Source organism: Lemur catta, chromosome 3 (assembly GCF_020740605.2).
Source record: "Lemur catta isolate mLemCat1 chromosome 3, mLemCat1.pri, whole genome shotgun sequence".
NCBI lineage: Eukaryota > Metazoa > Chordata > Mammalia > Primates > Lemuridae > Lemur > Lemur catta.
In genome coordinates, this window is record NC_059130.1 from 77423110 (window position 1) to 77448422 (window position 25313).

At 36.7% G+C, this 25313-nt stretch overlaps 1 protein-coding gene across 1 annotated transcript in view; it reads right to left on the reverse strand.

The window, feature by feature from the left end:
* Positions 1-25313, reverse strand: part of UBE2U (ubiquitin conjugating enzyme E2 U) — a 53068-nt gene that overhangs the window by 24272 nt on the left and 3483 nt on the right. The window contains 4 exon segments of the mRNA XM_045546426.1: positions 7844-7892; positions 14203-14323; positions 21910-22007; positions 25211-25303. Of these exon segments, the coding sequence (XP_045402382.1) occupies positions 7844-7892; positions 14203-14323; positions 21910-22007; positions 25211-25303 (361 nt within the window).

Sequence of the window (25313 nt, forward strand, 5' to 3'; positions counted from 1 at the left end):
TATTCCACAGTTTAATACAGATACTTAGAGACTAACAGATATTTCTTTGTCAGTGGCAATGAGCAAAAGAAGTTGGAGGAGGGAGATATAACTTTTTCTTTTGAAGCTGTCAGGGAAAGACTTACTGGGGATATGAGTTTAGAAAAAAGGAAGGAGGCATTCTAGGCCGGAGGAACAGGATTAGCGATAGCTGAGACGGGAAGGAACGTGGTGGTGTGTGCATGTGTGCACACAGAGGATGCGAGGGGAAGGGGTGATAGGAATTAAGACCCTTGACTTGAGTGGAGAGTTCCAATTTAGAGGAACTGAAATTTGACAAAGTAAGTGAAACTGGGCATTGCAGTGTCTTTGAATTTAGACAGAATTGGTTAGAGTTGATTCAGTAATCTTGATTCATTAGGTAGTAGGCAGTTCTCGAATAAGGCAAGTAAATTATGAAATTAGTGTTTGAGCAAGAGTTTTCTTTGGGAGTCATATGTAGGGTGGATTTTTTTTTAAGGGAGATTAAATGCAGGGAAACCAGTTGGGAAACAAATGCAGTAATTCAGGCATGAGGCACTGAGGGCTAACAGTAGAGCGGGAGCAAAGGTTAGGAGGGGGAGGAGATGAATCTAAGACCATGCTAAGGCTCTGACTGGCCTGGTGCCTGAGAGGGTGTGAAAGGTGAAGGAATGCTCGGGTCAAATACTCTTCTCAAGCCCAGAAGCCTAGTTAGTTTCGCTTTTAACAGAAAGCATCAAGGGAAACTGAAGTAAAATATGAGTTTAATTTTAGACATGGGTTTTAGGCGATGATAGGACAGACAAGTCAAAATGACCTTCAGAAGTGTGATTGAGAAATTGAGACTGGAAAGGAGAGATTTGGGTCAAAAATCAACAAAAAGGTTGATAGATGAAGCCATTAGGAAAAACAACCTCCAAAAAAGTAAGTAAATGTTTTGAAAAGAAAGAATAGGAACCCACTCATAGCTAAGAGAAGGCAGGAAGGAAAGAGAAAGGTTCTTTAAGAGAAGAAGAAAAGCGCAGTAGTGCTATTTCATGGAAGCAGCATCCCAGCCATCACCAAAGCCTAATGATTAAACGTCTAAATATTTCTGGTTGGAACCCTCCTCTCCATCGTGACCTAGTCGTATAGTACCACGATGAAGAGTGGAGGGTCTGGAATCAGCTGGCCTGCGTTGAAACCCTCTGGCACTGCTGCTTACTAGCTGTGTGACTCTGAGTAAGTTATCTAACCTCTCCCGGCCTGTTTCCTCATCTATAAAATCAAGAGATAAAACTTTCTCAATCTGTGGTTGTGAGCATTTGAGGAAATCACACATGAAAAGAGCCAAGTGTAGCGCCTCTTCAGCGCTCAGAGTCAGCTGGCCTCAACTGCCTTTGATAAGCACCTCATCATTCCCCTCCTGCTGTTCTCTAAACAGCTTCCTAATTGTTCTTCTGCCCCAGTCTCTCCCCATGCCAGGTTATCGTACCTGTTTGAAAACCACATTTGGTTATGGAACTCTGTAGGATGAAGTCTAAATACTTTCAAATAGAACCGGAGGCTCTTTGCCGTCGGGCCATTTCCAACCTCTTCTTCTGCTATTTATCCCCCATCCAGAGACTCCATCACATAGAATTTCCTACCAATCCTGAGCACACCATAAGATTTACACTCCTGTTTCTATGCAAGCTGTTCTGTCTAGAGACTCTTTTTCTCTCTGTGCCTGTCAAACTCTTACTCATCAAGGCCAGTAAAAATATTTTGCATATGAAGGCTGTCATAAGGGATATTGTGGTTGCCTCCTCAATAGCCATTTCATTCTTCCCCCATTATGCAGATGCCATGCACTTTGATGAAACAGACTCCACCCTTGGCGCTAGATCAGAGACTGATGGGTTCAGGGCTGTCTGACTAAGGTGTCAGGGACAGGAACTCCACCTAAAAAAATCCAGAGTGAAGCTTACTGTACATCTTGGCAACTGGGAGTGTCAATCCTCTGACATTATTCTTCAAGATTACCTTCTTATTCTATGTCCTCTGCACTTCTAGATACATGTTAGAGCCTGCTTACAAATTTCGAAAAAAACAGAAAAAGAACTGCTGAAATTTTGATTGAGATTGAATTGAATCTATAGATTAATTTGGGAAGAATTGACATTATAATAATATTCTTTCCCAAGCCACAAACATTATATATTTCCATTTCTTTATGTCTTTTAAATTTTCTTTCATAAGTATTTTGTGGTTTTAAGTATAGATGTCTTATGTATGTTTTGTTAATATGTTGATGCTATTGTAAATGGTATTTTTAAAACTTCATTTTCTAGTTGTTGTTCTGAGTATATAAGAATATAGTTAATTTTTAATCTTAACTTTCACCTTGTATCCAGAGCCCTAGGAAAATCCATTTACTAATTTTCAAGTTTTATTAATATATATTAATATATATTCATTTGGGTTTTACTGTGTTCATAATCATGTTATTGGTGAATAAAATGATTTACGTCATCATTTCCAAACTTTTTCTTTTCTTGCCTCATTGCACTGGATAGGACCTGAAGTACAACATTGAATAGAAGTGGTAATGGTAGACCCACTTATAATGTTCCTAAACCTAAATATTTCAGTATGAGGTTGGCTTGTTATAGTCTTGTAGACTCCCTTTACTGTAATAAGGGAATTCTCTGCTATTCCTAGTTTGCTGAGAATTTTTATCATGAATGGTGTTAAATTTTAGCAAACACTTTTACTGGATACATTGAGATGATTTTATGGTTTTTCCCTTTACTTGGTTAACATAATATGTTACAAGAATTGATTTTGAATGGTGAACTAACAAACTTTCTTTCTGGTAATAAATCCACTTTGGTCATTGTGTCTTATCCCTTTTTACATATCAGTGGTTTCAATTTGATAATATTTTTATGAGGATCTATGTATGTATGTTCACAAGAGGTATTGGCCTATAATTTTCCTTTCTTATAATAATCTCAGATTTTAGAACAGAGTTGAAGGTTTGGAATTATATCCACTTTCCCTATTCATTAAAAAGTTTAAGTACTTCTTTTTTTAAAAAAATTTTATTTTAAAATAACATTAGATTTATAAGAGAGCTATAAGGATATTTGAATATCTTTTAAAAATCAACTTTTTAAAAGCATAATTTATATTTTAAAAATGCACAGGTTTTAAATGTACAAATTGATGACTTTTGACAGAAGTATACACCAGCACAACCATCAACCCAAATAAGGCATATTTTCATTACTCCAGAAAGCTCCCTACTGCCCTTTCCCAGTCAATCTCCCTTGAGACTTTGGGTAATCACAGATCTAATTAATCTGACAGATTAATTTTGCCTATTCTAGAACTTCAAAAAAATGAATCATACATTATGTACTCTTTTGGTACTAGGTGTTTTTTTTTTTTCACTATCTATAATGTCTGCATACTTATTCCATATTGTTGCATGTATCGATAATTCATTTGTTTTTATTGCCAAAAGTATTTCATATATTATTAATATAGCACAATTTATTTATGCATTCAACTATTGATGGACATTGTACTTATTTCCAGTTTGAGATAGTAAGAATAAAGTTGCTGTGAATATTTGTGTACAAGTCTTTTTGTGGATATATTTTTCATATATTTTTCATTTTAGGTAAATACTTAGTAGTAGAGGTACTGGATTACAGGGTGGGAGATGTTTGACGTTATAAGAAACTGCTAAACCGTGTTCCAAACTGGTTGTGGGCATGCAAAATGGCACAGCAGTGTATGCAGCAACAGGTGAGACCTCCAGCAACTCCACATCTTTGCCAACAATTGGAATTGTTCATCTTAACTTCAGTCTATGGTGTCTTCTTCCAAACTTCCCCATCTCAGTAAATGACAGCAGTACCCACCTAGTCCAAACCAAAATCTAGTAATTATCCTTGATTCCACTTTTTCTCATACCCCACACCTAATCAACAATTTTCCTTCAACCCAAGCCTTGAATCCAACCACTTTCTCCTCCTCTGTGTCTACACCCTCAACCCTAAAGCCTAAACCACCATCGTCTCACTACCATTCTACTAAAATAACCTAATAACTCTTCTGCTTGCTGCCACTTTCTATCCTTCACAAAGCATTACCTTCATAGCAAAGTACTTCTTTTAAAATGTAAATCTGAGTCTGCCTTCCCCTTCTTAAAAACTGTCCAACTGTGTCCCAATGCCCATACCTGGTATAATAAAATAAATCCAAATTCCTTACCTGGTTTGTAAAGTCCTAAGTGACCTGGGCCTGCCTACCTCCCTTAGCTCATGTCTCTCTCTTCTCTTTCCTCCTTGCTGTGTTCTAGCCACACTGGCCTTCTTACTGGTCCTCTGACACTCCATGCTCACATTCAACTTAGGGTCTTACTACTGGTGATTCTCTCTGCCTAGAGTCCTAGTGTGCCTGTAAAATACCACTCTCTTCTAACAGTTTACTGCTTTTTTTTGCCTTGTAATTTCACAAATCTTGATTTTTCAAGATAACACCGCCTACATGTTTATCCCATAATGGTTCTTGAATCATCTTTGACTAAATTTATAGTTAGTATAAGTGCTTCTATATAACTAACTCAATTGCTATCCTATGAAATTGGTACCATTATTACTATTTTACAAATAAAGAAACTGAGACACAGAGAAATTAACTAACTTGTCTTAGTCACATAGCTAGTAAATGGAAGGCTTAGGATTCTTTCACTTGCTGCACTAAAATGCCTCTCAGTGTGTGTGTGTGTGTGTGTGTGTGCGTGTGTGTGTGTGTGTGTGTGTATGTGATAGTACCAAAAATATTTCATAACCTACTCTTTTCATTTACTTTTTTTATTATGGTAAAAAATATATAACATTAAAGTTACCATCTTAACCATTTCTAAGTGTATAGTTCAGTAGCATTAAGTATATTCACATTGTTGTAAAATAAATCTCTAGAACCTTCATCTGGTAACACTGAATTTCTATATCCAACTTTCCACTTACTTTTTCTGTTAACAAAATATAAGTCTCCCGAATCTTGTCCAAAAGTGGACTTTTGCACATTATATGCCTACACCAATATTTATTTAATCAGTCCATTTTGTTGGACATTCTGTTTTCAGTTTCTCACTATAAACAATTCTATGATTAACATTCTGGGAGTCTATCTTTATACACTTGCTCAATTATATCCTTTAAAGATAAATTTCTAAAATCGGAAATGCTGTGTCAGAGACATGCATTTATCTTAGGACTTTTAATGTGAAATGCAGCAAAGGTTACTGTCTTCTCTGTCTGTATCCCTCAGGTTTTGTCTTCTGCCTGTCCCGTTAAATGATTTAGCCACTCACACACACGCGTGTATTTAGCATTCTGACCATTGATGTCTCATTTTCCCCTCCTCCCTTATTCTCCAGCAACCAGTCCTCCTCTCTTTCCTCCTTTGGTTTTGTATCTCAGCTCCTGATACTCACACTGTGGTTGCCCCTGGCATTTGTGACTCATGTTTACTTTTTTATTCAGGTTGTCAAATGCCTTCCTCTGGGTCAGGCCGTGGGAAATGTGCCCTCTCCTAGCTGCATGCTTTTGCATGTGCTGTTCCCTCTGTCTACACTCCCCTGTCCCCTAGGCTATAGGTGAATTCCTACTGTGCCTTTAGAAATCACCTGGACATCACCTGCTGAAAGCTGGTCTTTGCTGCTCCCTTCCAGCACCCACCCCCAAGACTCAGTCAGATGTTTCTCCCTCTGTGCCCCCCCCCACCGTCTTGATCTATCATAGCACTTATTCTATTGTACTTATGAAATACAACAACGAACAGGCCCAGCCAATAAAACATTAGGTTGAATCTAAAAGAAGTGGTTCCAGAAATAGATGACTTGGTGAAAAAGTGAAGGCTTCTAAAGAAAGCCTAGAAAAAATAAAAGCCACAGGGGAAGAAGTTTCTGTTCAATATGACTCATTTTAAGTATGATTCAATCTGACCTTAGCATTCCTCCCTTGGCCATGATCCTGATATTTGCCCTGTGGCCTTCCAACTACATTCTCTGGGATAAGATGCTCCCTAGATTGGTCCTGTAGACCAAAAGTCAGGCTTACTTTCTATACTGTCTCCCCTTCAGAGGGGGGCTTCCAATCCTAAAGTATTGATTTTGAGAGTTTAGGGATCGTGTATGGTTCAGGTGTGTATCCCCAACACTGGGACATTGTGCTGGGCCTACAGCATATGCTCAGTGGATGCATTTTAAATACAGGAATAAGTAGCTGTTCTCATAGGAGCTGAAAACCTGTCCCCTAACCTGGCAGTGGAATCCTATACACCATGTACAAATATCCCAGAGGGCTAGCACAGGTTCATCACCTTTAATTACTGAATATCAGCTGGATTACCCTGACTATGTTCTACCCAGTGGACTGGACTCTGCCTGAGTTTTGTTATGTCTTTTGGAAACAGGGTTTCAATTGCCTGGCTATGCCACTGGAATCCATTTCTACAGCCAGGTAATTCTTCCAGCTCATGACTTAATGCAAAGTTCTAAGCATATGGTGCTAGACTAAGATACAATGCTATGAGCAGCATCTCTCTTTGAATAATTTCTGTAAGACCTCATTGTGAATACGTTATTTAAAAACTAAAAACTAAACATAACTGAGCTCTATTTCAGAACAAATGTACCAGGGGCAAACAGTAGAATTCACAGATACACAACAATTGCAGCCTTATGTATACCGGGAGTGTAGAGCATCACTGAAATCCAGATTGCATTGTTTCAACTGGATCCTACCTAAAGGCTTCTCTAGAGAGTTCAGGCTGGCACAAGGTGAACACCGCAAATCAGACCTGATTCTGGCATCATTTATCCTTGGTTTAGTTCAGAGGACCTGCTGAAAGTGGGACCACAGGAGGTCTTCTGGTCTGTTTCTTTTGCTTTATATTAATAAATGCTGGCACAATATCTTTATACACTACAAATAATTATACCACAATATAACTTTTTGATATTCTAGGGACATTCATGTCTTACAGGTGATAAAATAGTGTTTATGTATTGAACAACTATTTATCACAGGCCTATTTTTTGCCAGGATGGTCAAGTGCTTTGTAACACATTGACACGTTTAAGGGACAGCAGTGTGCTTTACAGAATTGCAACTCGGTGTACTAATAACTAGATTATGCTTATCTTCCTGTAATTTTTCAACATTATTTCACAAACAGAAGCCTAATTTTACCCAACGTTTTCTACAGGGCCAGTCAAGGAAACACGACCTAAAATGAGCACTATTTCAACACTAGTTAATTGGCTATTTTCTACATCTGATTGACTATCAAAATAAAGCTGATGGAAATGCTCGAGAAACTAAATGCTGCAGAACCGTATTTGAGATTCTATTAATAGACTTACACCTCGTTCACGTGTTCAAGGCTGAATTGATGCTGCACTGTCAGGCTGTCTCCCAAAAGGAACAAAGGCTCAATCCTAACTCTCACCATTTTTCTTTAGAACTTTGTCTTCTCCTAAATTGCTTGAATTTTTGTGATCTACAATGGTTTTTGCTCATCTGGTTGATAATACATTTTTTTTGAATTCAAAAATAAAAATTAAAGAATAGACAAGTTCATATAGTCACATTTAATTTTAATGCAACGGTCTAGGAAGAATTCAATAATTTCCCACATTCTTCCAGAAAACAATATTTTTTAAAGGTATTACAAGAGAAAAAGATATTTACTTCCTTTTCTAAGTTAAAAACATTCAATTACAATCAAAAAGATAAACAGTTTAAATCAATAGTCCTTTTGGTAAATAAATTGACATAAAATTCTATAAAGAAAAACTCACCCAGTACATTTTTCTGGTTCTTTTGGTAACTCTGGGCTGTCATCTTCCGCTGTAAAGGAAAATATGAAAGAATTCTGGTTTACTTGGAGGTTGAATATATAGCTTTATGTGCACTCTTTCCAAAGGCTCAATAAATGGTAATAATGGAATAAAAATAAGGTATAAAACCTCAAGGAGAGTGAAAGAAAGATGACAAGAAAATTTTTCAAGATGGAAAGCAGATGTCAAGTGGTAACTGTCTTAGCAGGCCATAGAAATTTGAAACCTAACTGCTTGATGAGAGGATGCCAATAAAAAAGCAAGTGGATTTGCACTACAGAACCCGGGAAACAATTCAGGAATTGAAGGTAGCTGATACCTGTGAGAGGAGGGCTGAGTGGTAGAGGACAGACACCAAAGCCTCATCCTGTGTGACCAGATGATCACCACTGGCCAGGCAGGAGGGAGGATGTTTAATCTCCAGAGAAACTGAGCCAGAGAGACTCAGGACTGGAGGATATTAGAAACAAAGCAGAACAGGAGTATGGTAAGGGACTGAAAAGGGAAAAAATTATATTGAACAGACAAGATTCCTGACTCTCTCCCTCTGTCCAGCTCTCAGAGTGTAAGCTGCTGTCTCTCGGCACAAGATTGGAAGATTTCTCTCAGGAGAAACAGTTAACCCTATAGAAATGGTCAGGGGCTCACTGAATAACCCTACAATGAAATAAAACTGTCAAGAAGTCTAGCATGTATTGAGAACTTCCAATCTTTTTGATAGACCATTCATTATATGTCCATCACAGGAATGGACAAAGATCACTAGGCATTTGAGCAAGGTCAATATCATAAATGACAACAATCAAAATTTTGAAAAAGGAGAAAAATAGGAAACAGAAGCACTTTTTTTTTTCTGGAAATCTTCCAAAATATATAACAAAAAATAAAAAGATGGATAATAAGAGAAATTTTATTTTAAAAATTAGAGGATCAGATCAGTAGAATCAATATCCAAATCATAGGAGATCTATTATAGAAGACAACAGGGGAAATGGAAGGAAAAGAAATTATAAAAGAAGTCATATAAGAAAATTTCTCAAAAGTGAAAGATTAGAGTTTGAGATTTTATCAAATGCCCTATGTGATGAGTGGGGGGGGTAAGAAAAACAAAACATTATCAAAAAATTCCAGATCACCGGGAATAAAGAGATTTTAAAAGCTTCTGGAAAGAAGAATAAATTACATGTGAAGAATTAGACATCTGAATGAAAGCAGATTTCTTAAGAGCAACACTAGAAACTAGAAGATAATAGGATCTTTACAATTCTGAAAGAAAATTATTTCCAAGCTAAAATTTAACCAAATTATGAGCATATGAAAGTAGAATAATTATATTTTTAGGCATGCAAAATGATAAAAGATTTTGCTCCCATGTGCTAGGAAACTTCTAGAAGGTGTACTCTAACAAAATGAAGGAGCAAAAACCAACCACAAGGAAAATGAGGGATCGAGCAGGAGCCCTAACCCAGGAGGCAGACAAAAGGGTCATCCCAGCATGTCCACAGAACTGAAGGAGTGTGGAGCGGTGGAGTGCCACAGGCGACAAAAACAATAAACAAAAACCAAAAAACAAAAACAAAGGACTTACAGCACTGATTGAATACCTGGGAGTTGTTTTATAGCTTTGTCAGAAAGTTTAGGGGAATTATGGAGGGTAGAAACATATAAAACAAAGGAATGAAAAATCAGGCCATTTGTGCAAGAAAGAAAGAAAATCATTCAGCACTTGTCTGTGACAAATATTTACAAAGTCATAATGTAACCAAACCATATTAGGAGGATGGGGGAGAGGAAATGTGGGTGGGAATGGCAGCATAAAAGCTAAATCTTTGTATTTTATAAAATGAAGTCTATAAATAATATCTAAAATGGAAAGCCTCAGAAATATTAGTATAGAATAAGCTTAGAAATAAACGCCAGAAGCAACAGCTAAATGTGTTGGAAACCGCTGCTGTTGCCTCTGGGGGGCAGCACTCAGCGATAGACCATGTGGGCTTCTAAGGTCTGGGGTATGTCATTTCTTTAAAGCTCTATACATCTATTTCTTTGATAGAAAATAAATGCTTAACATTTTTAGTTAAAACTAGCAACTTAGAGACTTTGCTAAAAAGGTACTGGACTGATACAATGAAATACAAACAGGAAAAAGGAGGTATGTAACCCCAGCAAACAGATCCACATGCTACCATCCTGTTAAATTCAGGTTTTTTGTATATCATGACATTTGTAAGTAGCAGGATACCTGTAACAATATTGTAATCATCAACAACAAAATTGGTTCTGAATAATGGTGCTAAAGCTCATGTTCTTTAACAAGTAGGCAATGCTACTGGACTAAATTTCTTCCCCCCGCCCACATGCAGAAAGTATATTTCTTAGGGGAAGGAGTATTCCTACACGTAACCAAAGAAATATACTCACTCTAAAAAGAAAAGAAACAGAGATCTGAAATCCTATGAGATATCACCTGCTTCAATTATAGAGACAATTTTCTTTAAAATTGCTCTATTATTAGAGGATTAAAGAAAACGGTGAACTAATTGGGAGCTTGAACTGGAGAAGAATAAAATGCTTATGACAACATTTTTCCTAACCACAAGCAGGGCAGGATGTATTTGCACAATTATCAGGTTTTTTAAAAGTATATAATATAAATTAGTATTATAATCTCCCTAACATTTCCATAATTCCCTCTATTCTATTATTATGGCTCATCTGTCAGTTATTATATTCTAGTTTGTTTAGATAAGTATCTGAAACTTATTAGGATGATCCTCCTTCATTTATCAAAAACTATAGGAATATACCTAGCTAAGAAAAAAAATCATTACCTCTGGCTTAGCTACCATTACTCAGTTTTTTTTTTTTTTGAGACAGAGTCTCGCTCTGTCACCCTGGCCAGAGTGCCATGGTGTCAGCCTAGCTCACAGCAACCTCAAACTCCTGGGCTCGAGCAATCCTTCTGCCTCAGCCTCCCGAGTAGCTGGGACTACAGGCATGTGCCACCATGCCTGGCTAATTTTTTTTTCTATATATATTTTAGCTGTCCATATAACTTCTTTCTATTTTTAGTAGAGACGGGGTCTCGCTCTTGCTCAGGCTGGTCTTGAACTCCTGACCTAGAGCAATCCACCTTCCCCGGCCTCCCAGAGTGCTAGGATTATAGGCGTGAGCCACCGCGCCTGGCCTCATTACTCAATTTTAACTATTTTTATGCTCTTGCATTTTCCTTCAACTAAAGATTTTTTAAATTAGATGAACCTTGTTTTAAAACATCAAAACAAGCATGGAAAACAGAAGATAAATATTATCTGACCCTATAATCATATAGAAATCAAAATTCACAAGGACAAACTGAAAAAAAAAAAAAAGGCACATAGTTCCTTCCGTGAAAGCTCATAACAAATTAGAAAGTAACCAGTAACACTCAGAATCTAGGAGGCAACAGTTGCTAGGCATTGTGTCCTTCCACACCTTCCTCCTGAGTTTTCATAAACTAACTGGAGAGTAAGTCAGAATGTACTTGAAAAGTCCACTTATCCAACTCCTGACGCCAGGCAAGAAGATCTTTGATAACATCCCTGAAAAATGGTCATTTAACTCTACTAAATAAACACGAGTTAGGAAAGAATACCTTTAGTAATAAGGAGTCTACTAACTGCCAACCTGGCCTTGTCCATTTTTTTAAGCAACTTGAATTGTTAAGAAATTCTTCCTCGTGTTTGGCTGAGGACCTGGTTGGACTTTACCATTAAGGACGGTGCAACTCTGGTGGCATTTGCTTCTAGGAAAGATCAGTTAGGCACCCAGTAGATTATATAACCTATTGTTCCAAGTGGTACACTGCAAGTGAAAGCGGTTGCCTAGAAATAATCACACCGGGACTGTGCCAGGCAGCCTGGGGTCTGTAAGCACTCGAAGTAAGGGGGACAGGGGCCAGGCCATGAGGAAAGGAGGCTGTCAGGATAACATGGGAAGGTCGTCAGACCTCAAAATTGAGTGTGAGCTCAGAGCTTTGTGTCTTCGTGTCAATACACCAAGGCAAAGGTGTAGCTGTTCAGGTTAGGCAGACATAACGGATGTTAGGAAAAAGTTTAGGTAATGAGAGGCATTTGCATGTCTGCATATCAAATACCAGATTTAGGCTTAGGATAACAAAATTAATTCCAGACAACTGATGACAGGAAAAAGAATCCCCAATATATGTAAGGTATAGAACATATCTTGGCAGGGCCAAGCCTGTGTATTCTGAACTTCAGTGGCCACAAACCAGCAGGCCCAGGGAAGGTATGACTGACTTGTAGCTTCAGTGTTAGCCCTACTTTAGTTTTCTGGAGCAACACAGAAGAAATCTCCTTTTCTACAGGAAGTCCTTTCAAATATTTGAAAACAGCTTTTACAGCTGCTGTTTATCTACTGGCTAAACATATTGGCAATGTGATGCTCCAAGTTGAGCATACTGGCATTCCAGATGAAGGCCCACCAAACCAGAGAAGGATAAAATACTCAGATCATACAGTGAGAATTTGCCAATGTATGAATACTATTTGCTTTCTCGCTCATTTGCTGGGTGGTTTGGCAATTTGAGCAGCTTTTCTGTCAGGTGTGATGGCAAAGTTGGAGAACTGAAAGGAGTGAAAGGTGATGTCTACTTGAAGAGGACAAAAAAAAGGGCTGACTTCTCTTTAGGTTTCTTCTCATCCTTTTCTCTCTGCTGGGCAAAACCAACATCGACCAACATCTGCAGAATTATTTGCTGCAGAATATTCTTTAGAACCAGTTTTTAAAATTGCCATTCACCAGAATATCGACATAGCTTTGTTCTATAGAATATTTCTTTGTACTGTAGTGCTCAATGAAAGGTTAAGTAATACGTGTCATCCATCCATGCCACAAGTGCTTCCTGAGTACCGGCACCATTCTAAGTGCACAAGATAGAGCAGTGATTGCCACAGTATTCTGGCAGGTCAGAAATGGGGTCAGTAGTACCACTCCTCTGTGTGCACATTAGCCTCAAAACTGCCAGGGATGTTTGAGGAGCTCTGAGATAAGCATGGTATGTTTGGAGATCCCAGGAAGATGCCTGATCAACAATGCTTGATTTGCATAAGGCCCAAAGCCCTGTGGGGGAGGAGCAATTAAACTTGGTCACAGGTGTACATTAAAGGATGGGGTGGGGCGGGGGGCGGTCCTAGAGGGGAAATGGAAAGTAATGGAAACCTGAGAGAAAATCACCGTAAGAGATCAAGGCCTGTTGATTGGGAGTGAACCATACCAGTGGCTATGTAAGGCTGCTGTGTGCTAGCAGAAGGAGGGGCAGGACACAAAGGAAAGAACTATGTCACTAGGGGCCCTGCTCTCACCATGGGCAACCCCCTGGACACCAGGGGCCCACAGCACTGCTCTGCTAACTGGAGAGAGCACAGGAGCAATGGAAGCAAAGGAGTTAAGACTCACAAAGAGGCTGCTGGAAGGAAACCAAGGGTATCAGAAGAACATTAGTTAACAAGGCAGAAAGCTTGAATAACTTCAGGCACCATTTCCACATAGCCTCTTCGAAGGAATACCTGGGGAGGGAACTGTCCCCCAAAAATGTTGAAGTTTTGCTAATCAAGAAGGAAAGAGGTGCAAATCAGTAAGATCGGGGGTACCATAGGTGAGTTCTGGGAAGTATTCTTTATAGACTGAATAGTTAAAATTAGATGTCATATCTTTATGATGGGTAGACTGGTTTCAATCGGCACCATCCATTCACATGACCATGACAATGGTGATCTAGCACCTCTTGTATTATCCTGGAGAGAGCTGGAGCTCATTCTACTAAGAATGGAAAAACAAGCACCACATGTACTCACCATCAAATTGGTATTAACTGATCAACACTTATGTGCCCATAGAGTAGTAACATTCACTGGGTGTCGGGCAGGTGGGAGGGGGTAGGAGGGGATGGGTACAAGGACATCTAATGGGTGCAGTGTGCACCGTTTGGGGGATGGAAATGCTGGAAGCCCTGACTCGTGGGGCAAAGGCAATATATGTAACCTAAATATTTGTACCCCCGTAATATGCTGAAATAAAAAATAAATGAATAAAAGATATTTAGTTTAAGATCTTTGGTAATCTTAAAAAATGATCACACTGATTGGTTTGACAAAGAGTTATAGTAGGAGAGATCTTAGTACCATTTTGTTACTGAAAATGGATACAGAAAATATTCAAATATTCCCTTATGCAACAATTATTTGCTAGATCACTTATTTGCTATAAATGTTTAATGTATTATTGATAATTGCCAAATAAAATAAGTAGGCACTTCTTACATTGTAATGGCTCATTGAAAAGTTTTAGAATTATTTTTCTGTATGAAGATTCATCTTTCATCAGTAATTCAGCTGCTTGCAAATTCACTGGATTTTCTAGCACTGGATTAGAAAGCATAACCTGTAGGAAAACATATACAACACATAGTTTTTAAAGTAAACTTTTTTCTTAGAGCAAAAAGGCAAACCAATACATACAACTTTCAACAAACATTTATGAAATGCTTACCATGTATTCACCTGGAGATAGATAAAGATAATATGGAGACATAGTATCTACTCTCAAAAAACTCTTGATTTATCATGATTTTTTGTTTGTTTGTTTGAGACAGGATCTCACTCTGTCACTCTGGCTAGAGTGGCCTCATCATAGCTCACTGCAACCTCAAACTCCTGTGCTCAAAGCCATCCTCCTGCCTTAGCCTCCTGAGTAGCTGGGACTACAAGCATGAGCCACCATGCGCAGCTAATTTTTCTACTTTTTGTATTTTCTACTTTTTGTAGAGACAGGGTCTTACTCTTGCTCAGGCTGGTCTCAAACTCCTGGCCTCAAGAAATCCTCATGCTTTGGCCTCCCAGAGTGCTAGGATTACAGGCATGAGCCACCTCGCCTGGCCCTATCATGTTTTTATACTGTACATCTATGAGCCAAACATTAGGATCAAAGCAAGTTACAAGTTCCTTCCTGTACCTTATTCCTTCCTATTATATAAATTTAAATTGCATTTATATGTAAAAGGAATTAAACATTAGAAAACATTGAAACATTTCCATTTCATAGGTTTAAGAAATAAAACTTTACATTTTAACCTGAGACCACATTTAGATCATGGATAAACAAACACATGTACTGTGGTTCGCACACACTTCAATAACCCACCAGATCACTGAATGATTAATTTGGTATCTGTAGAACTTTTCTATTGATGCCATAACTAATTACCACAAATTTAGTAGCTTAAAAAAGCACAAATTTATTATCTCACATTTCTTTAGGTGGAAAGTCCAGTATGCATGGACTGGTTTCTCTTCCAGATTTAACAAGACTGAAATCAAGGTGTCAGCTGGTTGGACTCTTATCAAAAGGCTCTGGAAGGAATCTAGGTCCAAGCTCATTCAGGTAGTTGGCTGAATTGAGTTCCTTGCAGTTGTAGGAATGAGGTCCTTTTTTTCTTGCTGGCTGTTAGCTGGCTGCCCCCCTTAGCTCCAAGAGGCCTCCTTCTAGTCCTTGCACTTGGACCCCTAGATCTCAGAGCCAGTAATGGTATGACAAAGTCTCCTTATGCCTGGAATCTCTCTGATGTCACCTTCTGCCATATCCCTTTTTCCATTCACCGCTTCTCTGACTGGCTCTTCCACCTTCCCCTTGTATTGTTAGGGGCTCATGTGATAACTGTCGGTCCACCTGCACAATCCAGGATAACTTTCCTATTTTAAGGACAGCTGATGACTAACCATGATTCCATATGAAGTCCTTTCACAGTAGTGCCTAGATTAGTGTTTGAATAGCTGCAGGATGGGAGTCTTGAGGGGGTACATCTTTAAGATTATGGCAGTATCTGTGCATCTGTGCATCTGGGCAAAACAAGTGACCAGTAGTAACTCAAACTTAATAGTTCTGCTAGATCATGATCTTGTTTATCTGGCACCTCAAAATTAATATTATTCCAAACTGTAAATATTTACTCAATAATTCAGTATTTTGAATATTGTATGTTACAACATGCAAACTATATAATAAAATATGGTAAAAAAATACCAAAATAGCTAAGTGTGGATGCAGGTCAAAGTGGCCAATTACGGCTTAAGAGTCCTGGAAATGATGGCAGTCTTTCACTAATGAAAGCAATCATCTGAAATATGATATTTCAAAAGCAACAAGAATTTTCTGCTGTTACTTGACTTTTCCTGTTTGAAAAACACATTGGGCTATATTTCCAAGAATATTATAATTGCTTCAGTAAGAATTTATTGTGGGTTGCACTATACCTTTCAAAGTGTGTGGGAAGCAGATGGAACTTATCTTTGAGAGCAAGCTTTTGGTCTTTGGCTGGAGAGATAATTTTACTCAAAGAGGCACATCTGGTAAAGTTTATTCAAGAGTTTTCTCACTAACCACTGTGCTTCAGTAAAAGCTGCACTAGTAGATACATCTTATAATATCCAACTAATTAAATCCCATGAATTAAATCCCATGAATCCAATCAATTAAAGCCCATGAATTTGGAAGGTATTCTATGGATGGGTGTCGATATTTACCTTTGCATTATATATGGAAGTACAAGTTTTCAAATACATTAAGATTATGAAAATTTTAAGTGGAAATGGTAGGTTTATTTAGATTTCAAAATATTTTAAATACTTCAAGTACCCTCCCCTTGGAAATGTGCCTCATTTGTTATTCAAAAGGAAGTACTCAGTAATTATGGTCTAAATGTGTATTGTCCGTCAGAGTAGACACTAGTCACAAGTGGCTATTAAATTTAGATTTAAAATAATTAAAATTAAAATTAAAAACTCAGTTCCTCAGTCACACTAGCCACATTCCAAGTGCTCAGTAGCCACATGTGACTAGTGGCTTCTGTATATATATATTGGACATTTCCATTAGTGTAGAAGGTTCTGTTGGGCAGCACTGACTTTCAAAGGACTATTGAATAAGCATTAAAATAGTGATTGTAACCATATGGAAATTACCTAAGATAAAACAAGTGAAAAAGAAACAGGCTATGTAATGCATACAGTCATGTGCCATATAACATTTTGGTCAACAAGAGACTGCATATGTGACAGTGGTCCCATAAGATGATAATACTGTACTTTTACTGTACCTTTTCTATATTTAGATATGTTTAGATATACCAATATTTACCATTGTGTTACAGTGGTCTACAGTATTCAGCACAGTAACATGCTGTACAGGTTTATAGCCTGGAAGCAATAGGCTATACTATCTAGCTTTGTGTAAGTACATGCTATAATCTTCATACAATGACAAAATTGCCTAAGGATGCCTTTCCCAGAACATATCCCCATTGTTAAATGAAACATGGCTGTATACATACCATAATTGCAACAATGTAAAAATTCAGGTTCATCCATTCATTCATTTTATTTAATGCCTATGAAATGTCAGCATTATCTTGGGTACGTACTGGGGAATCAAAGATGAATTAGACCTGTTTCCTGATTTGGGGGACTTTATAGTCCAATAGGGGAAGACAGATAAGGAAACAATATGTGCATTACAGTATTATAGTGTTCTGACAGAAATCTGTGTAGGGTACTATTGGGTGTGTGGCTGAAGAGGTTCTCCCAAAACCAAAGACATCAATTCTACCTTGGAAAAGAAATTAGAAAAGGTATCCCAGAGGAAGACTTGTTTGATCTGGCTCTTACAACATGAACAGCTGCTTACTGGACAGATCGAGAAAGAGGGGAGGAGAAAATGGGCTGTCAGATGTGAAACTTGACTGAGTATTTTTTAAGGTCCAAGACTTGCTTGAGTTTGTAACTTTAGACTTTAGAATTCTATAAATGCTTTTGGACCTCAATTGAACCAAGCAATGTGAGTGCAGAAAAGCATGAAGATATATAGGAGTGGGATTGCAGGGTGTGTTCAGGAAGAGCCTGAAGTCCAGGTGTGAGTAGATAATTTACCATGCAACAAAATTTGGGCTTAAGCTTGTAGAGAATGTGGAAACCACTGGAAGATTTTCAATAGGAACACAGGAAAAAAGATCAGAAGGAAATGCTAATAACAGTAGAGTTAGGGGTTTTATTTATGATTATCAGTGATTTTCTTTTCCTTTCCTTTGCCTTACAAATCTTCTGTAATGTAGGCGTATTTGTCTTATTAATTTATTTGAAAAATAAAAAGACAACTGGCTTTCCATGATATATTTGGTAACACATTGCTGTCACTTTCTGTTTAACAGTAAGAATAATCATAATATTAACTAACTACAGATTGAGCATCCCAAATCTGAAAATCAGGAACCTGAAATGCTCCAAAATCTGAAATTTTTGAGTCCAAAATGAAGCTCAAAGTAAATGCTGGAACATTTTTAGGTTTGGGATTGGAGCATTTTTAGGTTTCAGATTCTTGGATTTGAGATGATCAAACAGTAAGTATATGTAATGCAAATATCCTAAAATTCAAAAAAATCTGAAATCTGAAACACTCTGGTCCCAAGCATTTAGGATAAGGGATACATGATCTGTATTAATTACTGAATTAGCTTCTTGGACCATGCACAGTTCTAAGTACTTTACATGCGTTAATTAATTTCATCCTCACAAGTTACATGAGGTAGCTATTAATGACAGTCCTATTTTACTCATGAAGAAATTGAGGCATTGAGAAGTGAAAAAACTTGGCCAGTGGTACAAAGGTATCATGTGGCAAAACCAGGATGTGAAGCCAAGCAATCGAATCTCATAGCTCCAAATTTTTCTTTTATTAAATTATTATGCAATTCAAAAATTTAACCAGTTCATTCTGGTTTGCCCTCACTCAGTACACTTTGAAATCATTCATTTTTACTATTCTTAGAGCAGACCCTAGTTTTAGGTGAAAGAGATAAGAATATGTCTCACTTCTGTTCAATTTAGTGCTAGAAGTTCTAGCCAGAGAAATCAGACAACAGAAGGAAATCAAGGGCATCCAAATGGGGGCAGAAGAGGTCAAACTATCACTCTTTGCTGATGATATGATCTTATATCTAGAAAACTCCAAAGATTCTGCCATGAGACTACTGGAATTGATAAACAAATTCAGCAAAGTCTCAGGTTACAAAATCAATGTACATTCCTATATGCCAACAACAGTCAAACTGAGAACCAAATCAAAGACTCAACACCCTTCTTAATAGCAACAAAGAAAATAAAATACCTAGGAATAGATTTGACTAAGGAGGTAACAGATCTCTACAGGGAGAACTATGAAACACCGAGGAAGGAAATAGTAGAGGACGTAATCAGGTGGAAAACCGTACCATGCTCATGGGTCGGCAGAATCAACATTGTTAAAATGTCTATACTACCCAAAGTGATCTACAGATTCAATGCAATCGGTATTAAAATACCAACATCATTTTTTGCAGATGTAGAAAAAATAATTCTATGCTTTGTATGGAACCACAGAAGATCCTGTATAGCAAAAGTAAGCTTAAGCAAAAAGAACAAATTGAGAGGCATCAATTTACCATGGTTCAAGCTATACTGCAAGGCGATAGTAACTAAAACAGCATGGTACTGGCACAAGAACAGGGACATAGACCAATGGAACAGAACTGAGAACCCAGATATAAAACCATCCTCATATACCTATCTGATCTTTGACAAAGCAGACTAAAACATACACTGGGGAAAAGAATCCTTATTCAGTAAACGGTGCTGGGAAAATTGGATAGTCGCATGTAGCAGACTGAAATAGAATTTGCACCTTTCACCTCTCACAAAAATCAACTCACAGTGGATAACAGACTTAAACCTAAGGCATGAAACTATAAGAATTCTAGAAGAAAATGTTGGAAAAACTCCTACAGACATTGGCCTAGGCAAAGAATTTATGAAGAAGACCCCAAAGGCAATCACAGCAACAAAAAAATAAATAAATGGGGCCTGATCAAATTAAAAAGCTTCTGCACAGTCAAGGAAACTCTCACAAGTGCAGACAACCTACAGAATGGGAGAAAATATTTGTATGCTACACATCCGATAAAGGGCTAATAACTAGAATCTGTATAGAACTCAGGAAAATAAACAAGAAAAAATCATACAACCCATTAAAAAGTGGGCAAAGGACATGAACAGAAACTTTTCAAAAGAAGACAGACTAATGGCCAAGAAACATATGAAAAATGGCTCAACATCTCTAATAATCAGGGAAATGCAAATCAAAACCACAATGAGATATCACTTATCTCCAGTGAAAAAGGCCTTCATCAGAAAGTCCCAAAACAATAAATGTTGGCATGGATGCAGAGAGATAGGAACATTCATACACTGCTGGTGGGACTGCAAACTAGTACAACCTCTGTGGAAACTAATATGGAGATATCTCAAAAAGCTACAAGTAGAACTACCATTTGATCCAGCAATCCCATTACTGGCCATCTACCCAAAGGAAAAAAGACATTCTATAAAAAAGACATTTTCACTAGAATGTTCATAGCAGCAAAATTCACAATTGCAAAGATGTGGAAACAACTCAAGTGCCCATCAATAAATGAGTGCATTAATAAAATGTGGTATATGTATTCCATGGAGTTCTATTCAGCCACAAAAACAATGGTGATCTAGCACCTCTTGTATTATCCTGGATAGAGCTGGAGCCCATTCTACTAAGAATGGAAAAACAAGCACCACATGTACTCACCATCAAATTGGTATTAACTGATCAACATTTATGTGCCCATAGAGTAGTAACATTCATCGGGTGTTGGGCAGGTGGGAGGAGGGAGGAGGAGACGGGTATATTCATAATGGCTGTGGTGTACACCATCTGGGGGATGGACATGCTTGAAGCTCTGACTCGGGAGGCAAAGCAATATATGTAACGTAAACATTTGTACCTCCTTAATATGCTGAAATAAAAAAAATTATACCTGCCAAAAAAAAAAAAAAAGAATATGTCTCTGTTTGAAGGAATCCAAAAGATCAACATCAGATATCTGCATATCATAGTCACTTACTTCTTTAAAGTTTTTGCTCAAATGCCTCTTTCCTAGCATATAGCCTCACACAGGTAGATGCTCAATACATGTGGGTAGGATGAATGAATAAATTGAACATTGAATCTTTAAAAAAGAAATACATTTTACTCAATATACTAAGATGACTACCTAAAAAATTAACTATTACTTTGTTTTCAAAAATAAGAAATGGGAGAAATAAAATTTGTGTTATAATTCTATGTAGAGAAAATTCAACTAAGCCAGAATACTTTATTCTCTAAGTATTCCAGATAATCAATATTTAATAGTTTATCTCTAGATATTAATATTATTAATGATAAGTTCATGGATAGAATATTACTGAGCCAATCTAAGTGGTCAAAGCAAGTGGCACTGAAATAATTTATTTTAGCATCAGATGAGGAAAGAGGGTTTATAAGGGTCAGGAATAATGCAACACTGAGGCATGCCTCTAAGGACCGTGGCTTAAGGTGGCATTTGGGAAACAGGGATCCATCTGAAGAGAGAAGAAAATCCCTAGTTTAATTGTTCACGGGGTTTGATGTGAACACTTAAAAGAGGAAAAGTACCTAGCACTACCAGAAGAAACAAAGGATAAAGCTGAATATTTTAAGTTGTAGTCACTTGATTCACTCTGAGGAAGGCAAGGTCCATGAATAAGGAAAGACCTGAAAGGCCTGTTCAATACTGAGAACTGAAGTTAGGAGCCAAAAGAAAACCTAAGGCTCTATTTTTAGAACTGAAAATATCTGAATAATTCGTTTCTTCTTTTATAAAATAAGTACTCTTTGGTTGTGAAGGGCTTTACTATCAATATTACTTTAAAATAACAGTTTTTGTAACTTAAATTCTATTTCAGAGCCTTGATATAGAAGTGTTGATTTAAATAAGCCTGCTAAAATCCTTTAAACATTAAAATATGCATTGTACGTTTTAATTCTTATATTTTGAATAACTGGGGTAATTAATTGTATTAAAGAGAGTGTTATATTAAATCTGTTCTTACCTGTATGGCAAGTAAGATGCTGCTCAATGTATACCTTTCATTCCATTTATTGGGGTTGTCCAAAAAATCGATACAGGGCTGACCAGTCTGTGGGTTTACTGTATGAAAATGATATATTAATATTGATGTATATATAATAAAATCATTATTTAAAACTTATGAACATCAACATGATAAGCCAGGAAAATTATTTGCATCTACTCTTCCTTTCTTCTATTTCTTCTCTTTGTAATAAGAAACACGATGCCTGTTCCTGGTTCCCACCCACATTATTTTAGTTGAATACATGGGTGCCCATACTGTTTTTCCTATCCTGCACTCTAGCAAGATGTGGCCTTGTGACTAAGTTTTAATCATGGGCTATGAGCATAAGTATGGAACTTCTGGATCTTTTTTTTAAGGAAGGTATATTGCCGTCCTCTTTTACTCTTTCCCCTTCCCACTGGCTGGAAATGATGACAAACAGAGTAAACACCTTAGACCCAGAAATGGAATCCTCATGTTGAGGATGGATAGAAATTCCTTCCAACCTTGGTCTGTTATACTAAGTTGGAAAGATACACAGAAGCTTGGCCTATGCCCTAACACAGTTCATTAATTAATTTAGTGTTCAGAAAAAAAAAGAATGGAGTTAAATATGAAAAATAAAACTATAAAATGACTAGAAGAAAATTTAAAAGATTATTTGATTTTGTTTGGGGGAAGGATCATGCAAACTTAAAGACAATTGCAAAAAACCTCAATAATAGATCTGTCTAAAAATTTTAAAATCCCAGACATTAAAAAAAGGCATAAACAAAATTTAAAATCAATGGTAAACTAGGGGAAATATTTCTATCTAGGACAACATGGTAACATTTCAATTATGTCAGAGAAGTCACAAAATAGGAAATACAATCAACAAATGTGAAAAAATGTTTACTTCACAAGTATTCAAAGAACTGCTCATTAAAATAATAGGATTCTTATCAAATTGGCAAAAAATTTCCCAACAATTCAACGCTCAAAATTGGAAGGTGCTAAAATGCGAACTTTATGTACACTTTCTGGTGGGAATGTAAATACTACCAAAAGGCAATTTGGCTTTATATATCTAATGACTTAAATCTGTACATAGTCATCTTTTGGAGTTCGGGAGCTAGTAGGTAACCCTCCTCTCTTTTCACATTCATATATAGTTATGAATTAGACCAAGGTGATAAAAGATGGAAGTAAAAACACCAGCTCTACTGTACATAAGACTGGAATGAGGAATGGACTTGATCAACAGCTTTAATTGTGCTCCACTATGGTCCCCCTGATTTGAACTTAACCCCCAAACTGAAGCCCTGCCTAAGGTTCCTGCCTGGAGAAACAGAGACTGCACCCACTCTGAGGTCAGGATGGTTGGGAAGAAAGTGCTGAGAAAGTGCTGGGTCACACAAGCTCAATTCTTTCTCCCATCTTCCCAATCAGATAGTGACTTCTTCTTCTGGGAGGTGTGAGGGAGGAAAAGAGTGGTCATGAGTTTTCTCCTACTTTTCCCTCCTAGAGAAGGAAGTTCCCTCTATTTTATGGAAATGGGAGGAGTGAGGGCTGGGGGATAAGAATATCCCCTCATTAAATTCAACCCAGTAATTCTACTCCTAAGTTTTTGAAACAAATAATGGCACATATACATAATTAATTGTATGTTATAAATTTTAAAAGTAAGTTTTAATTACAAAAGTAATAATGTGCTTGGGAAAAAATAAAATCATATACAAGAATATAAAGTAAAATACGAATGTTCTTCTGTCTACTAATTCCATTCTTCAAAGTTTTTACCAGTTGGTCTATACAAATATATATACACACAAATATATGTATTAATATATACACACACATATGTGTTTATTGAATGAAGTTATATTTTACATTTTATTGTTCAATGTGTTTTTTCATTTAACAGTGAATTGTGACCATATTTCCAGACATAAACATTTATTCAAAACATTTGAATACCTACTATGCGTGCCTACTATGTTTCAGGCAGTGAAGATTCTAAGGATACAGCAATGACCAAAAGTCTAGCTTTCACAGATCCTCCTTGTTCTGTTTAGAAGCAATACATACCACTGTAGGGTATTTCACTTAAAAATTTCTATAATAATGGACATTGAGGCTATTTCCATTTTCCCTATTTCCAAAATTGCTATTGGGACTAAATATCTTTAAACATAACATATTCTTCTCGTACAATTGTGCCAGTTATTTCCACATAATAATTTATAAATATGGCATTATAGGGATTTAGGGCTATATGCATTTGATATCTGATTTGAAAGTGTCAAATTGCTTCCCCAAAAGGTCATCATTACGGCACAGGAAGGATGTCTACCCACCCTTACTAAAACTGTATATTATCTTTTAACATTTTATAATCATAAGTGATGAATCACAATATTTTTTGCTTTAATTTGCATTTATTTTCCTAACTAGTGAGATGAGCATCTGTTTATGTTTATTTTGTTATTTTTCTTCTATCCGGTGTTTGTTTATAGCCTTTGTCCATTTTTCTATTGCTTTAGGTTCCTTTTCTTATGGATTCACAAATGTTCTATATATGGTATACATATTCTGTTATATGCATTGCAAATATTTTCCCTCAGTTGGCAAAAGTCAATGTCTTTTATCTGTTTATAACATCCTTGGCTGTAGAGAAGTTTTAAAAATTTATGTAGTTTAATATGTCAAGCTTATGCAATAGTTTCTGGGTTTTATCATACTTAGAAAGGCCTTCCTAACCAAGCCTATAAAAAATTCCATGAGATTTTCTTTTTTTTTCAGTATTTAAAAATTTTAGATTTTTCATCCTTTAGGAATTTCCTTTTGTATAACTTGAAGTAGCAAGGTCACCTGCATTTTTCTAAAATGTTAATTTGTCCAGTGTATCCTTTTTTATAATAATGAAAAACTAGATCCAACTAAAATATTGAACAATACAGGAATAGTTAAGTGTATTATTGAGCCATTTTAAATGATAGGGAAAAGACATAATTTAAATTAAAAAACCAGACAAAACCTTATATGTAATACTTCAACTACATGGAAAAAATACATGTAGAAAATAGGAAGTAAATTTGGCAAAATGCTGAGAGTAGCATGTCTTTGCATTAGGATTCAAGGTGATTGTAATTTTTGTCTGCTTTTTCATATTTTACCCCATGGGCATTCTTACTTTTATAATGATAATAAAGGTGTTTAAAAAACATGATTATTATAAGGAATAAGGACAATAGGGACAGAGCCCCTGATGATAAAAATCTCATTTAGTCCTTACCATTCGGATGAAAAGGAATTGTTGTAAATTTCACAACTGGAGGGGAATAGTTGTACTCTGGTGTAAAATTTATTGTCAGTTGGAAGACAAGTCCTATAATATA